Source organism: Phodopus roborovskii, unplaced genomic scaffold (assembly GCF_943737965.1).
Source record: "Phodopus roborovskii unplaced genomic scaffold, PHOROB, whole genome shotgun sequence".
In the NCBI taxonomy this organism is placed as follows: domain Eukaryota; kingdom Metazoa; phylum Chordata; class Mammalia; order Rodentia; family Cricetidae; genus Phodopus; species Phodopus roborovskii.
The window spans coordinates 4896456-4912984 of NW_026126482.1; the positions used below are offsets into that span (position 1 = coordinate 4896456).

The 16529-nt window shown below is 45.9% G+C and overlaps 1 protein-coding gene across 1 annotated transcript in view; it reads left to right on the forward strand.

Annotated features, from left to right (window-relative positions):
* Positions 1–1513: 1513 nt before the first annotated feature.
* Kif27 (kinesin family member 27) overlaps positions 1514–16529 on the forward strand; it is a 63769-nt gene continuing 48753 nt past the window's right edge. The window contains exons 1-5 of the mRNA XM_051194179.1: positions 1514–1694; positions 5090–5473; positions 9361–9561; positions 10482–11440; positions 14154–14297. Of these exons, the coding sequence (XP_051050136.1) occupies positions 5176–5473; positions 9361–9561; positions 10482–11440; positions 14154–14297 (1602 nt within the window). The 5' untranslated portion in view covers positions 1514–1694; positions 5090–5175. The remainder of the gene's footprint in view (positions 1695–5089; positions 5474–9360; positions 9562–10481; positions 11441–14153; positions 14298–16529) is intronic.

Consider the following 16529-nt stretch of genomic DNA (forward strand, 5'->3'; position numbering starts at 1 on the left):
GAAAGAACTTTAAGTCTTAAAGAAATTAAAGAAGATATCAGAAAAAGGAAAGATGTCCCACACACATATGGACACCTAATTTTTGACAATTGCCTGTAACTCCACTTCTGGCGGACCAACATTCCCACACAGACATACATGAAGGCAAAATACCAAAGCACATATAATAAAATTTAAAAAAGAAAACTTAGAATATGATCAGAGCTAACTCTTGTTTCACGAAAGCTGTTTTTGTCTATGAACTTACCCATATGTATTGAGTCATGTGGCAGATTTCTTTTTTTTCATACTGCTTCAGTATATTGGGTTATCAAATTTATCTCTGTGAATGGAACAGGTCAAAGTGACAGCCATTGTTCCACCCCCCCCCCTTTATTTGTTTTATTCCTGAGGGGACATCATTAGTAGACCAGGCTGACTTTGAACTCAGTGGTGTGCACCACGCCTCGCATAGACGGAGCCCTCGGTTTCAGGTCCCTGCACGCTACAAGCAAAGGCAGGGGGTAGCCTGGGCTGCCTAAGACCGTGTCTCAAAAGCAGACTACTGAGATAGTGGCTGCCCGCTCAAACCCAGCGTGGACCCCGGGTCTTTCATTCCAAGCCTGGCTGGGCGGTGTAAACTGGGATGCGAAGAGAACGTTCCTGGGCCGAGGCAGCTGGGCGTCCCCGAGGGCGGGGCTTTGTGAACCTGGCGGGGGCGGGGCCGAGGGCGGGGCCGAGGGCGGTGCCGAGGGCGGGGCTTTGTGAACCTGGCGGGGGCGGGGGCCGAGGGCGGGGCTTTGTGAACCTGGCGGGGGCGGGGGCGGGGCCGAGGGCGGGGCTTTGTGAACCTGGCGGGGCGGGGGCGGGGCCGAGGGCGGAGCTTTGTGTGAACCTGGCGGGGCCGGCGGGGTTGGGGGCGGGATTGAGGGCGGGGTTGGGGGCGGGATTGAGGGCGGGGCGGGGCGGCGTGCGGCGGGCCGCGCCGTTGCTGTGAGAACTGTTGACAACAAAAGACGAGGGCGCGGCGGGCGGAGGAGGGCGGCTCAGTGGGCGCTGGCCTGCGCAGACCTGGGCGGCCCGGAGCCCCCACGCTGTACGGCGGCCCCGCTGAGAGCCGCGGCGGGCGGCGGGCGGAGGACGGAGGACGGAGCAGGGTCCTGCGGTAGCAGCGGGGCCGCGGCGCGGGCCGGAGGGCGGGGCGGCGCGCGGGGTGAGGTGGGCGGCGTGAGGTGGGCGCCCCGCGTGCGCGGCCGTCGCGAGGGGCGGGGCGGGGCCGGGGGCGGAGGGGTGGGGGCGGGGCGACGAGGGCCGGGTGGGCGGGGCGCTGAGGGCCGGGGGCGGGGCGGCGCGCGGGCGTGAGGTGGGCGCCCCGCGTGCGCGGCAGTCGCGAGGGGCGGGAGCGGAGGGGCGGAGCTTCGAGGGCCTGGGGGCGGGGCGCCGAGGGCCGGGGGCGGGGCGGAGGGCCGGGGGGCGGGGCGTCGAGGGCAGGTGCCCGCCGCTCGCCCAGTCCCCTTTATGCCGTCGTGGTCCTGCGAGCCCCGTCATCGGCCAGGACGCTTCCCGCCGAGAGCTGGTGACCCGCGGCCCACAGCGTCTGCGCTCCCGAGCGGGCGCCACGTCCGCAGAAGCCGGTATTGAGACCCCGTTCCCGGCCGATGACAGGGCACGAGGCCCAGCGCTTCCCTTGCCTTTGGTCACTTTTCAGAAATCCAGTGGGTGTCCCCAAATGTTAGCGGCCCGTTCGGTTTCCCTGCTGTTTTCTGTTTTTGTTTTTCTGTTTCTGTCTGACAGTGTGTAGGTTTCCTAGGACTAAACTGAATCTGAAAAATAACTTACATACAGGCTTTAAAAAAACTTGACTGAGCATTGTTTATGAGCCATTTGCTTATGCGTCTTTTTATGATTAGAGTGAGTGTGTTTCAACCGCATAGGGTCACACTGCTTATTTCAAAAGTGCCTTCAGAAGAAAACAGGGAGGTCAGAGTGCCCCAGTAACAGCTGGTGTTTTATTTGTTTGGTTGGTTTTTCGAGAGAGAGTTTCTCTGTGTATCTCTGTCCTGGAACTGACTCTAGACCAGGCTGGCCTGTAATTTGGAGATCCGCCTGCTACTGCCTCCCAGGCGCTGGGATTAAAGGTGTGTGCCATCACTGCACAGTTAAAAAATACAGTTGACTTTTATTTTTAATTAGAAATTCCACCGAAAGAAGTTCTTTTGCTTTAACTGAGACTGTAACTGTGTTTGTGTTTGTGTGTGTGTGTGAGAGAGAGAGAGAATGTGGGCATGAGGAAGTCAGAAGACAACTTAAAACTGTCAGTGCTTTACTTCTGTGTGGGGTTCCAGAGGCTGAATTCGGGTTATTAGACATGTGGCCACAACTGCCTTTGCTGGCTGAGCCATCACGCTGGCCCAGACCTTGACTTTTGCCTTATTGAAATGACATTTTTAAAATAGTAATTACTCTGTATGATGGCTGTTGGAAGACTTACGATCGCTGCACCCCTGGCTTTTGAGAATGCTTAGTCTGAGTGCTGCTTTTTTGTTGTTATTGTTGAAGGTTTGATTAGAATCATTGTTCTCCACTCCACCTCACTAGATTGTTGACTCTGGGATGCTGACGCCCAGGGGACCTGAGTTTTTAGTAGTGTGACATAAAAGGTTTCTGTTGTGATCCTCTTGGGACGTTTATTTGTACTGTTGCTCAATTTGTCTTTTAAGGGTTAATTAGTATTCGTTTATCGTGATTAACATTTCCATAGCTGTTAGCTGTTGTGGTTCACACCTGTAATGTCCATGCTGGGGATAAGTGGGGGCAGCAGGATTGCTCTGAGTTCCAGATCATTCTTGGCTACAGAGTGAAACCTGTATAAAATCAAGGTATCATTTGTTGTCCAGTGGTCTTCTAGGTTGGTGATATCTTAAGAACCATTTTTCCAAAGAATATGCCCCATTCCAGGTTGGTGACTTTTGCTCACACTCCTAAAACTAAGTGCTCTGAAAACCAAGAGAGAGATGTCCAAACAAAGCAGGGTCCAACAGCCAGCTCAGAACAAACCAGTGCCCCAGAAAGAGCTCTCCGACACACTTGAGGGGCCACTGCCTGAACATTGGGCATAAGAGGTACCCAGGGCCAAACTGGATGTCTCTTCCTGTGAAAGTAGATCATCCCTGGGGCCCCATATTAAGGCATCGGAAACTATTAATACAAAGTGTCACCGCAAAAAGGAGTAAGAAACAGTTTATCCTGGAGCCAAATATGTGTGATCATGCTGTAGTTCCAGAGTCTGGGCCTGTAGGAGTTTTTTTGTTTTGTTTTGTTTTGTTTTGTTTTTTTGGTTTTTCAAGGCAGGGTTTCTCTGTATTGTTTTGGAGCCTGTCCTGGAACTAGCTCTTGTAGACCAGGTTGGCCTCAGATTCACAGAGATCTGCCCGGCTCTGCCTCCCAAGTACTGGGATTAAAAGCATGAGCCACCAACGCCCTGCTTGTAGGAGGTTATCTTATGTTAGTTATGTTAGTTGGTGTAAGAAGAGTCATTTTATTATTATTATTTTTTTTACATTGTGTGGGTGTGTGAACACGTTTATGATGATCAGAGGACATCTGTGGAAGCCTGTTCTTCCCCATGAGGGTTCAGGGGTCACTCAGGTGCTCAGGCTTGGTGGCAAGTACCTTTACAATCTGAACCATTTTGCTGTCCCGGGAGACATATCTTTATTTTGGGAAGGACCATCTCCTGGGCAGGGAAACCTGGCCCAAAGAAACTGTAGAAGGCAAGCCCAGCACTAGCTTGCATGCATGCATTGTTCTTTGGTGGCTGTGGGATAACGTGACCAATGTCTTCAGGCTGCTACCTAGATGTCCCTGCCAGGGTATTCTGCACCTTTACAGTTGCTATTGATGGCATGTTTCCATCCCGGCACAGGAGAAGAAACTAAGGCAATGTTTGGAGATAGAAAGACATTTTCCTATTAGGGTCTCTCAGAGTTAAATTCAGTGTGTGTGTTGGGGTCAGGTCATGGAGTTAGAGTGGGTCATGGAGCATAACTCTAGAGTTTTCTCATTTCAGCTGTACATATGTTCCAAGGCTTGTGTGTCAAGTGCTCATAGCTTATAGCTTTGATTACTGTTAGACTAATTATTTTAAATGACACTGACACAGAATAACCCTTAAACCGCTTTCATGGTTCAATTCTGATGTTTGTGAGATGAAGTGCCCTTTTTCAATACCTGCAAATATAATGCAAATAATTTACTTTAAAATTTATTTATTTATTTTGGTGTTTCAAGACAGGGTTTTCAGTATAGGCCTGGCTGTCCTGGAACTCACTCTGTAGAGCAGGCTGGCCTCACACTTGCAACTCTGCCTGCCTCTGCCTCCTCAGTGGTGTGCCTGTCTAGTACTTATTTATGTGGATATGCGTGTACCACACGTGTGCAGGAGCTGGCGTTACTGGCAGCTGTGAGTCCCCTGGTGTGGGTGCTGGGAATTAAATCAGGTCCTCCGGAAGAGCAGGGAGTGCTCCCTGGATGCTTCGCAAACATCTCCCTTTAATCGTTTTAGAACTCCTCAGTTACTTCCTTGCATAAGTTTCCTTTTTTAATTTTATTTTTATCTTATGTGCATTGGTGTTTTGCCATGGATGTCAGGTCCCCTGACACTGGAGTTATAGACAGTTGTGAGCTGCTGTGTGGGTGCTGGGAATTGAACCCTGGTCCTGTGGAAGAGCAGCCAGTGCTCTTAACTGCTGAGCCATCTCTCCAGCCCCTTGCCTGATTTTTCTAACTCTGTTAGAAATTATCCACTATTTAGATTACTGAACTAGAAAACATTACCACTTTATAAATGGAGTCCTTTGTATTTACCCCTTAACTTTATAATTAACTGATTCATGGTCCCCAGTCCCCTCAACTATTTTGAAGCAAACCTAAATGCTGAATTGTTTCATTATTAAATTAAGCACTTTATGAGTCAGATCAACTCTTCTTAATTTAATTTGTACTGGTAAAGAATCTGTTCTAAATGACTTTGCTTTGAGACGTGTGGTTTTATTTTCATAAGTGGAGCCAGTAATTGAACTATACCTTTTTTTTTTTTTTTTTTATGCAGGAGACCAGATCTTCCATAAAATGGATGTTTCTCACACTGTTACTGAACATTAAGTAGATGATCTGTTCAGTGAAACCCAAGCTGCCATGGAGGAAATACCAGTGAAAGTGGCCGTAAGAATCAGGCCTCTACTTTGTAAAGAGGTTCTTCACAATCATCAAGTGTGTGTGAGGGATGTCCCAAACACCAAGCAGATCATCATTGGCAGAGACAGAGTCTTTACTTTTGATTTTGTTTTTGGCAAAAACTCCACTCAAGATGAAGTATACAATATATGCATAAAACCCCTGGTGCTGTCACTCATTGAGGGCTACAATGCAACAGTTTTTGCATATGGACAAACTGGATCTGGGAAGACATACACCATCGGAGGAGGCCACGTTGGTAAGATCCTCAGACTCTTAAACTTAGCATTTTATAGCACGTACCTATGGACTGAGCACTGTGTTGTTGGGTGTGTTTCATTTAACGTTAACCTTGGCTTGTCTCCTGTTCTAGATGCTGCAAACACTGGTATACATCTATCTGTTTGAGTCCATAATAGACCTTAAACTTTTAATTTGTTTTGTTTCTATGGTACTGGAAATAGAGGGAGGTGGTTGTGCTTGCTGGCTAAGCACTGTGCCCCTGGGCTGCATCCCCAAGCCTTCTTTTTACGTTTTTGTTTCGAGGGAGTCACTCAGTTGCCCCTGCTGGCCTTAAACTCAATCTGTAGCTCATATAGTCCTTGAAATTACAATTCTCCTGGCTCAGCTGTCACCAGAGTTGGGTTTGCAAGTATGTGTCACTAAGACCCTGTCATAGTCTTTTAAAATTAATGTAATAGGTTTCCTCAGACACGTTTGTATGCATAAGTCATACTTTCTCCTCCGTCACTGGCTTCCCTGCCCACCCTCTCAATGCCCCCATGCTTTGCATCGTTTCCCTCCCTTCCTTTAGGTAACTCCCATTTCTGCTGCTTACTACATGTTTCATTACATTATTTCCCAACTCCTCTAGGGCCTCTCCCTTCTCATGATCCCCTCTCTGGTTTTGTGACCACACATATGTACATATACATGCTTATATATGATATATACATATAATTTTAAAGCTAGGTGTCATGTGAGAGAAAACATGGTGTTTGTCTTCCCGAGTCTGGCTTATTTTGCTTTAACGAGATGACTTCCAGCTCTACCTATTCCCTGCCCCTATCATGGTTTCATTTTCTGCATGGTTGTATGAATTCCACTGTGTATATGTACCCCGTTTATCTGTTGATGGGCATGTAGGCTGGTTCCATTTCCCGGCTGTTGTGAATAGTGCACTAATCACAGATGTACCAGTGTCTGTGGTGTGCTAGAGTCCTGTGGGCATAAAATAAGATAGCCAAGGCCAGAGAGATGACTTGGTGAATAACATCCCGTTTTTCTGATCCCCATAGTGGTTAGGCCGGTTTGCTTCCCACCAGCAGCGACTCTGTAATCTGCATCTCTGCCTGCATTTGCTGTTTCCTTGACGACGGCTACTCCATCAGTCTTCTTTTGAGAACTGTCTGTCCCATTCATAGTCCATTTTTGATGGGATAGTTTTTTATATTCAATTTTTGAAGCTCTTCGTCCATCCTAGAGATTAATACCTGTGTGTTGTATAGTTGAGGAAGATATTTTCTAGTCATGCATCTGTTCTCTCACGTGATTGTTTTCTTTGCTGTCCGGTACAAATTTTAACTTTATGTGGTTTGTCAGTTTGGGGGATAATTTTCTATAATGCTTTAGTTCTTTACAGAACAACCATGTCTGTTTATCTTTTTTTTATTATTGGGGGAGCATGCCATGGAATATGAATGGAGGTCAGAGGACAAATTTCAAGAATGACGGTTTTGTTTTGTTTTTATTGGTTTGGTTTGTGTTTTCAGATATAGTTTCTAGCCCAAGCTGGCTTGAACTCAGTGTGTAGCCAACCTTTGACCTCGTAACCCTTTTGCCCCACTTCCGGGGTACCGAGGTTACAGATACACACCACTGTGTCTGGAGCGCAAACCCAAGGCTTCTTCACGAACTCTGGGCAAACACCACCAAGTGAGCTACAATCCCCAGTCCCTTAATTAATTTGCATCGTGCATCTTGACCTGAAATTTCCTCCCCTATTCTTTTTTGTTTGTTTGTTTTTTGAAACAGGGTTTCTCTGTGTAGCTCTGTAGACCAGTCTGGCCTCGAACTCACAGAGATCCGCCTGTGTCTGCCTCCCAAGTGCTGGGATTAAAGCTGTGTGCCACCAACACCGCCCAGTTCTTTATTTTATGTACTTGTGCTCTGCCTGTACATCTGCGTGCCAGAAGAGGGCATCAAGTCCTGTTACAGACAGTTGGGAGCCACCTTGTGGGTGCTGGGAATTGAACTCAGGACCTCTAGAAGAACAGCCAGTGCTCTCAACCACCGGGCCATCTCTTTAGTGCCCCCCCCATGCTTTTTTAAAACTCAGTCTATCCCAACTTTACAGCCATTGGGATTTCACCTGCTGAGATTATTCTACGTGACATCCACGCTGCTAAGTTCAGTGGTCAGTTCATTTCTTACCTTACTGCGCATGTAGCACATTGTGCACGTGGCTTCCATGTGACTGGCACACTCTTGGTTGCTGTACTTTCCCGCCCCTTTTCGGTGCTCTGGCAAGCGGACTAAAAGTGCTCCAAAGCTCTGTTTTTGCTCCCTCCACCCCTTTCTCTCTTAAAGATTCTTGTCCTTTGTGGTCACAGCCAGCTTTGTTGCATTCCATGCTGTCGTTCCATCCTGAGATCGTATCAGAACCCACTAGATTTATCTTGAAAGTCCCTCAGTTACCACAGTGCTGCCCTGAAGTGGTCTCTCCACGCACACTCCTGCAAAAGACAGCAGTGACAGTCGTGAAATTTCAGACAGTAGGGCAGGCAGTGGTGGCGCATGCACTCGGGAGGCAGAGGCAGGCAGATCTCTGTGAGTTCGAGGCCAGCCTGGTCTACAGAGGGAGCCCTAAGACAGACTCCAAAGCTACACAGAGAAACCCTGTCTCGAAAAAACAAAATTCAGACAGTAACGTTACTGTCCTACCCTGGTGGCTGTGACCTCAGTCAGAATGACTCCATGTGTACAGCAGTGACAAGGACTTCCATGATGTCGTGTGTCACCCCCCTGACCTCATCTCTCTTCCTCTCTCCTTGTTCCCTGTGTTCTGACTGTGCTGACCTTGTTTGTGGTCACATCAGGTAGTACCTTCGACATTCACCCTTCCAGTCTCCAGTCTCTGCTCATGGCCTTCTTATTTAAAGTTGCAGTTAGAGTCACACTCCAGTCTCTTTACCCTGCCCTCCAAACACTCCCGGTTCCTATTTGTTTACCTTTGAGACAGTTTTGCTCTCTAGCCAGGCTGTCTGTGAACTCCCATCCCAGCACCCAGTGGAATGCTAGGTGTATACCTGTGTGTGTGGCCAGCATTTTAACATACCATACAGCCTACAGATTTCCCTTATTCTCAGGAGAATCCCACAATATTAGAGATTCCCCCTTGTTTTGGTGATTAAGTCTTCCCAGAGCCCTAGACTATTGCATGGCATGTAGTAGATACTAAATTTGTTATGAATAAATTCTGCATGAGGGATACATGTGAAAATGTTTGCCCTGATTTTTTTTTTTTTTTTGTATAGACATATGTGCATGGTATGTGTGCATGGTATGTGTACACACGGGTATGTCTTCATGCCTGTGTATCACTCTCAAGTCTGTTCCCTTGAGGCAGGGCCTTTCGCTGAATCTGGAGCCAGGCTGCTGATCGTCAGGCCCTAGTGATCCTCCTGCTCTGCCCTCTGGAGTTACATAGACTTGTGCCATGCCTGACTGTTTACAAGACTGCTGGGCCTCTTTCCGCAGGTACTTGTGCCTGTGCAGCAAATGCTCTTTCTTGCCCAGTGAATCATGCCCCAACGCTTAGCCCTGGGTTTTATGGTTGTATGAGTTAGCCCTGGAAGGCCTTGGACTTGCTATACAGACCAGACTGGCCTTGTATTCACTAATTCAATTCATTTCTATACATTTTGAGACTATATCTTGCTATATACCCTAGGCTAGAACTCTGTCTGTAGGCCAGTCAGACTGTCTCTGCCTCGAGTGCAGGGATTAAAGGTGTGAGCCACCATGCCTGCCCAGTTTTGAATTTTTATAATAGAAATGTGAAGGAAGATGTTAAGCCTAAGTTTTGGAGTATAGTTTTTCTTATATTTCAAGTCTCAGATATGCTTTCTATTTCTAAATTTTCAGCGTCAGTTGTGGAGGGTCAAAAGGGTATCATTCCTCGAGCTATCCAAGAGATATTTCAGAGCATCTCTGAGAACACCAGCATTGACTTTAAAATCAAAGTGTCGTATATAGAAGTGTATAAGGAAGACCTAAGAGATCTTCTAGAGTTGGAGACATCCATGAAGGACCTTCACATCCGAGAAGATGACAAGGGAAACACAGGTGAAGTAGCTCCGGGAAATTATTGAAGGCCCTCAGTGGCATCAGCATTCCAAGAATTAAAAAATATGTGCACAGTGAATTTGCTTTTACTTTTTGTTCATGTACTTGCCTTGCCATGCTGGAAGTCATCTAGCCAGGGACGTGCTATGCCACCAGCCTTCTTTTCTCATGTTAATTTTAAAAGATTTTGGGACAGAGTTCCATAAAATTCACCTATGCTGGCCTTGAACTCAGAATTTCCCAGGCTGGCTTTGAACTTTAATCCTTCTGCCTCAGCCATATGAGTAAATGGCACCTGTTTGTGCCACCAGGCATGGCTCCTGTTTTCTTGTAATAATTATAATCAAAATATTGAAACAAAGTATTCTGTCTGGGTTTTTGTTTGCTTGTTTGTTTGTTTTGTTTGTTTGTTTGTATTAATTCTAGAGCTTGAACCCAGGGCCTCCAATGTTCTTTGTATAACTCTCCTACTGAGTTCTATAAGCCCAGCTCCAGAGGTTTTGATTGTCAGTCATTTAAAGACATAAGCATGATGTTTGACCTAAAGCAACCATTGGATCTTAACAAATAAAGTACATCTTTTAGAGTTTAGACATAATACTGTTTGTTTTTCTTTTTTGAAACAGCGTTTCTCTGTGGCTTTGGAGCCTGTTCTGGAACTCACTCTGAGACTAGGCTGGCCTCAAACTCACAGAGATCCGCCTGCCCATGCCTCCCAAATGCTGGGATTAAAGGTGTGTGCCACCACCACCCAACTGTGAAATTATTTAATGATACTGACTGATGCTGGTACTTGAAACAACATCACTACTTTTTTTTAAGGGACTATCTTTTTGGGTTGCATAGCAAAGGGTAAGTGTTGTATGGTTAATTGTACTGAATTGTGATGAAAACGTGGTTTTAAAACTTTCTGTTTTAAGTGATTGTTGGGGCCAAAGAATGCCACGTAGAGAGCGTGGATGAAGTGATGAGCCTGCTGGAGGCAGGGAATGCGGCCAGGCACACAAGCACCACCCAGATGAACGAACACTCCAGTAGATCCCATGCAATTTTCACAATAAGCATTTGCCAAGTTGAAAAAAACACAGAGGCAGCTGAGAATGGGGAGTGGTACCCACATCGGCACATTGTCTCCAAATTCCATTTTGTGGATTTGGCCGGATCAGAAAGAGTGACCAAAACGGGGAACACAGGTGAACGATTCAAGGAGTCCATTCAAATCAACAGTGGGCTGCTTGCCTTAGGAAACGTAATAAGTGCCCTTGGGGACCCACGCAGGAAGAGCTCTCACATTCCATATAGGGATGCCAAAATTACCCGGCTTCTGAAAGACTCCCTGGGAGGCAGTGCCAAGACCGTCATGATCACTTGCGTCAGCCCCTCCTCCTCAGATTTTGACGAGTCCTTAAATTCTCTCAAATATGCCAACAGAGCACGGAACATTAGAAACAAGCCTACTTTAAACTTTAGCCCTGAATCAGACCGGATGGATGAGATGGAATTTGAGATTAAGTTGCTTCGAGAAGCTTTGCAGAGCCATCAAGCCAGTATCAGTCAAACTAGCCAGACCCCCTCCGAGGGCGCTTCTGACCAGAATCGGATCCATTCTCTAGAGGAGCAGGTAGCTCAGCTACAGGAGGAATGTCTGGGCTACCAGGACTGCATAGAGCAAGCATTCGCCTTCCTCGTGGACCTAAAAGATGCTGTCAGGCTAAACCAGAAACAGCAGCACAAGCTACAGGAATGGTTTAGCAGGACCCAGGAGGTCAGGAAGGCTGTCCTCACCCCGTTCCCAGGACACCAGGGTGTTGGGAATCTGGAAGAGGGACCCCAGCATGTGACAATTCTCCAGCTGAAGAGAGAACTTAAGAAATACCAGGTACTTAGACACTAATTGATGTGTGTTTGAGATGGTGTCTTGCTTTTAACCCTTTGTAATCAGTGTATAGACTAGCCAGGCTGGCCAGAGCTCTTTCCTCTGTTTGTTGTGTTCTGGGATTATAGTGTGTGGTCCCGCCTGACTAATAGAACACTCTTATCTACTCTAGTAATAATGGGAATTGAACACAGCCTTGCATATTGCTAGAAAAGTACTGTGCCTTCTGAGACACATTCCCAGACCTATCGTATCTTCTTTGAAATAAGGTCTTACTCAATTGTCCAGGCTGGCCTTGAACTCAGGGCAGTTCTCTTACCTCTGCTTCCCGAGTGCTGGGTGGGTTATGGGTGTGAGCTCTCACACCTGGATCATAGACAGAACTTGTTTAAGGACGTTATTTATTTGGACAAGTAAATTCTAACAGTCATTTCTGAATTTCAGAAGTTTTATATTTTAAAAAATCTTTTATTTATTACTGTGTGGGTGGTGTGTGAATGGTATATGAGGAGTGCCAAGAGTAATTTGTAAAGGTGAAGTTTTATTTGGGTCACAGTTTGGAAGTACAGCCCATCATGGCAGGAAAGCCATGGCAGCAGGACCAGAGGTCTGCTGGGCACACACATCTCCCACCACCAGGAAGCCTAGAGAGGTCAATGCTGCTGCGATACTCACTGGGCTTTTTATTCATTCTGGGATGGGGCTTCCCTCTTCAGCTAAAACTTTATCTAATACCTGCATAGACACACCTGCAGCTGGATGTTTCCATGGTGATTATAAAGCTGGTCTAGTTGATAATGAAGGTCAACCATCACAATTCCACCCCTTATCAATTTGACACCCATTCTTTTAGGTCATACCACTTCCTGTCTCTAGGTCTCATGATTCCATCTCAGAACACAAAATGCACTTAGTTAATCTCTAAATATCCCCATAGCCTAACAGTTCCAAGACTGCTCAAAAATCTGAAGTATCTTCTGAGACTCGGACTTAACGTTGGGTCCCTGTCATTCCAGTGTGTGACGGCACCGTATCAACATATACATTACAGGAGGGACTAACGGGGCGTGTGAGGGAGTGGGACCAAGGCGGGACTGAAACCCAGCAAGGGGAACACGAACTGTGCAGCGTCAACCCAGCTTTCTGCCCATTTCTTCCCCTGCTAAACAGTACATTTTTCTGATAAGTGTATGCTCTGCTCCGTGTTTTCTCCATCACTATAGATCTGTGTAAGAGCAGTGAGTAGTATCTATTCCATACCCTGAATGCTATCCTGTTTTGAAGTTTTCTTCACCAAACAATTAGTCAGGAGAATTCTTTGTATTCTGTGTCACTCAAGTTCTCAGGGACAGACTGGAGCCTAAGTCTCTGTCAGCCTGTAGCAGTTCCCATTAGAGCCCTTGCTTCCCTCTGACGCCTCATTAACCGAGTCTCCGCTGTCCACTTTTCTTTTGGGGTTCTGGTCTACCAAACTGCTGCAGAATGGCCCATTAAGCTCTGTGCATAGCATTCTAGGCTTTTTCTTTTTTCTGTTTTGGTTTTTTGAAACAGTGTTTCTCTGTAGCTTTGGACCCTGTCCTGGAACTCACTCTGTAGATCAGGCTGGCCTCAAATTCACAGAGATCCACCTGCCTCTGCCTCCTGAGTGCTGGGATTAAAGGTGTGTGTCACTATTTCTCATCTTATTCTACTGTTTTTCTACATTAATTTTCAAAACTCTTTCGTAGTCCTCTGGCAAACCAGGTCATGTGATTGAGGTTCATCTCAACAGTGGTCCCACATCTTAGTAACAATTCTTTCTGTTACTTATTGCTGTGACAAAATACCTGACAAAAGCAGCCTGGAGGGGGGGGGAGAGAGAGGGAGGAGAGAGAGAAAGAGAGGAGAGAGGGAGAGAGAGAGGAGAGGGTGGAGGGAGGGAGAGAGAGAGAGAGAGAGAGAGAGGGAGAGAGAGAGGGAGAGGGAGAGGAGAGAGCACTCCATTATGACAAAGCAGCCATGACGGCAGGGACATATGGCTGCTAGTCATGTTACACCTGCTGTCTGGAAGAAGACAGGTGAACGCTGATGTCTAGGTCCTTCCCCGTTTTTACTCCCATGGAATGGTACCATTCACATTTACAGTGGGTTTCCCTCTATTAAGTCTCTATACAAACAACCTTAAAGACTTAAAACCAATCAGCCTGGCTGACAGATTTCTTTGTGTTTATTTAGTTTGAAATCTGTTTACTATGTATCTTAAGTTTATGTTAAACCTAACAAAATTAGTCAGAAATCAGTAAAGACATTAAACTTTATTTCCAGGCGTTAGAATCTGCTTCTGCTAGTGAAAGTGTTAAAAAAAAAATCTACAGGGGAACTTTATTTAAATGTCCAACTGGGTTTCTGTCTTATAGGTCCTATAGGAAAGCATGAGAGCTTTGATTATTAAAAACCCACATTAAAATCCCATGACAAGTGTAGCAACGTTACAAAAATCTTACTGATTGCCCTCTGGAGCCTAGGTAACTAATTTTTTACTGAGAGAATCTTGTTTTCATGGTAACTAATTCTCAAGGAGTCACAGCAATAAGCCCCTGTTTCTGTCTTCCTCAGAAAGGATCCGGAAAAGGTGAAGGGAAAGGGTGAGGAGCCGCTGGCGACACTGTGATGCTGTCGCTTTATGCCATTCTGCACTTGAGGGAGTAATTCTGTCCCTGCCTTCTCCCCCTCCCAGTGTGCCTTGGCTGCTGATCAAGTGCTGCTCACTCAGAAGGAGCTGGAGGTGGAGGAGCTCAGGAGCCGGGTGCAGCTGATGGTGCAGGAGAGCAAAGGACATGCCGTATCCCTGAAAGAAGCACAGAAAGCCAACAGATTGCAGGTAGGGCTCACCACACGCATGCACGGTACTCTGCATGGGGTAGGGCGAACGCATCATACAGAGGTGTGTCTCAGGTGGTGGCTGTGGACACTGGCAGCTGAAGACACTGTTGTTTAAACCTAAACCTTAAGGGGAAAGCATTTTTGTTGTTAGCCTGGCATCTATTTCGTAGACAAAGGAAACACCTGTGGACTTGATTTACGAATCATGCACTAACTGTCTTCTCTCCAGACTTTGGCGACTCACGTTTGCCAGGTTACTAGGCAATGTGGTATTAAGAACTGCAAGGCAGGACTGGTTGTGTGATGCAGTGATAACCTACCTAGTTTATGTAAGACCACGGGCTCAGTCTCTCATGACATATACGCTCTCTCCTCTCCTCAAACCCCAATGCAGAAGATAATCATAAAACTTAACTTTTATAATTCATGAGGTTATCTTCTCACACTACATGAGTGATTTGCTCTTTTATTTAAACCTTTCAAGTTCTCTAATTTTTGCAAGAGTAGTGAGCACTCTTAACTAATGGCTGAGCCGTCTCTCCAGCCCTATAATCTTATTTAAAACAAACAAAATACTCCACCAAAAAAAACTTTTTAAAATGATGATGAACTCATCAGGGTTCGCAGAATTCAAATCAACTTGTAAAAACTAGTAGAGCTTTCAAATACGAATAACAGAATTCTTGAAAATGGAACTCAAGAAAATAACCTCATTCATAGTTAACTATTAATTAAAAATTACCAAAAAGTAAATAACCCCACAGTGAAAATTGTAAGATCCTAATGAAAGAAACTAAAAGGGAAAGCCACCGGTGGACTGTTCGTGGACTGGAAGAATAGTTAAATTAATACTCCACAGTACCCAAAGCGTCTATAGATTCAGCGTAGTTCCTATCCCAGTAGCAGTGGTATTCTTCATAGAGGCAGAAGAAACGCGACTAACCTGTACAGGACTACAAAGTAATTCTGAGCACAGAGACAAAACGGGAGCATTAAAAACCCCAACTTCAATCCAAACAGCGTGCTACATGCATAAAAGCACAGAATGCACGTTTATTTAAACCATGGGGTGTGTGAGTTACACAGGACAATGGAACAGAGTTCTTAACAGCCAGGGTGTTTACAGCCAACTGATTTTTTTACAAAGACCATGTGTTGGCTAATCGTATGTCAATTTGACACAAGCTAAAGTTACCTTTTAGGAAGGGAACTCAATTGAGAAAACGCCACTATAAGATCTAGCTGTAGGCCATTTTCTGAATTAGTGACTGATGGCAGACAAGCAGTGGTGGTACACCCTTCAATCCCAGCACTTGGGAGGCAGAGGCAGGTGGATCTGTGAGTTCAAGTCCAGCTTGGTCTACAGAGTGAGTTCCAGGACAGCCAGAGAAAACTCATCTCAGAAAAACAAAATAAACAAATAAATTAGTGATTGATAAAGGGCTCAGCCTATTGTGGGTGGGGCCATCCCTGGGATGGTGAGTAAGCCATGAGGAGCAAGCCAGTAAGCAGCACCCCTGCATGGCCTGTTGCAGGATATTTGGTCACACTATAAACACGAAAATTGTGTTATTTACTGGAAAAAACTCTTTCTCGTTTCTAATCTTTAATCCAAGAGCTTTATGCTTGAATGTTGTAAACAGGATTAAATAACAAACACATAAACTCTATCTTGAGATTTTTTTTATGAGTAACACAGATATGCCTATTTATTCATTTATTTATTTATTTTTCCCAAAGCCAAGTATGGTGGCTCATACCCTTAACCTCAGCACTCGGGAGACAGATGCAAAGTGATCTCAGTGAGTTAGAGGCCAGTCTTGTCTACATAGGAAGTTCTAGACCGTCCAGGGAGTATTTTGTTTGTTTTAAATAAGATCATAGGGCTGGAGAGATGGCTCGACCATTAGTTAAGAGTGCTCACTACTCTTGCCCACATCAGGCAGGTGCCTGACTCCAGCTCCAGGGGATCTGACACCCTCTGGCCTCTACGGGCACCTGAGTACACAGTACATGAACTCATGCAAGAACACATACATGTGTATAAATCTTTAAAAGATCACAGTATCTACAAACAGGACTAACTTGATCTCTCCATTTTCCCCTTTAAAAGTTTTTGATTTTTTTTACAATTATGTGTAGGTATAGAATGTACTGTGATCATATTGTGTCTACAACCCTCTTACCCCTTTCCACTCTTCCTGACACCCTCCCTCTCAACTAGCCTGCC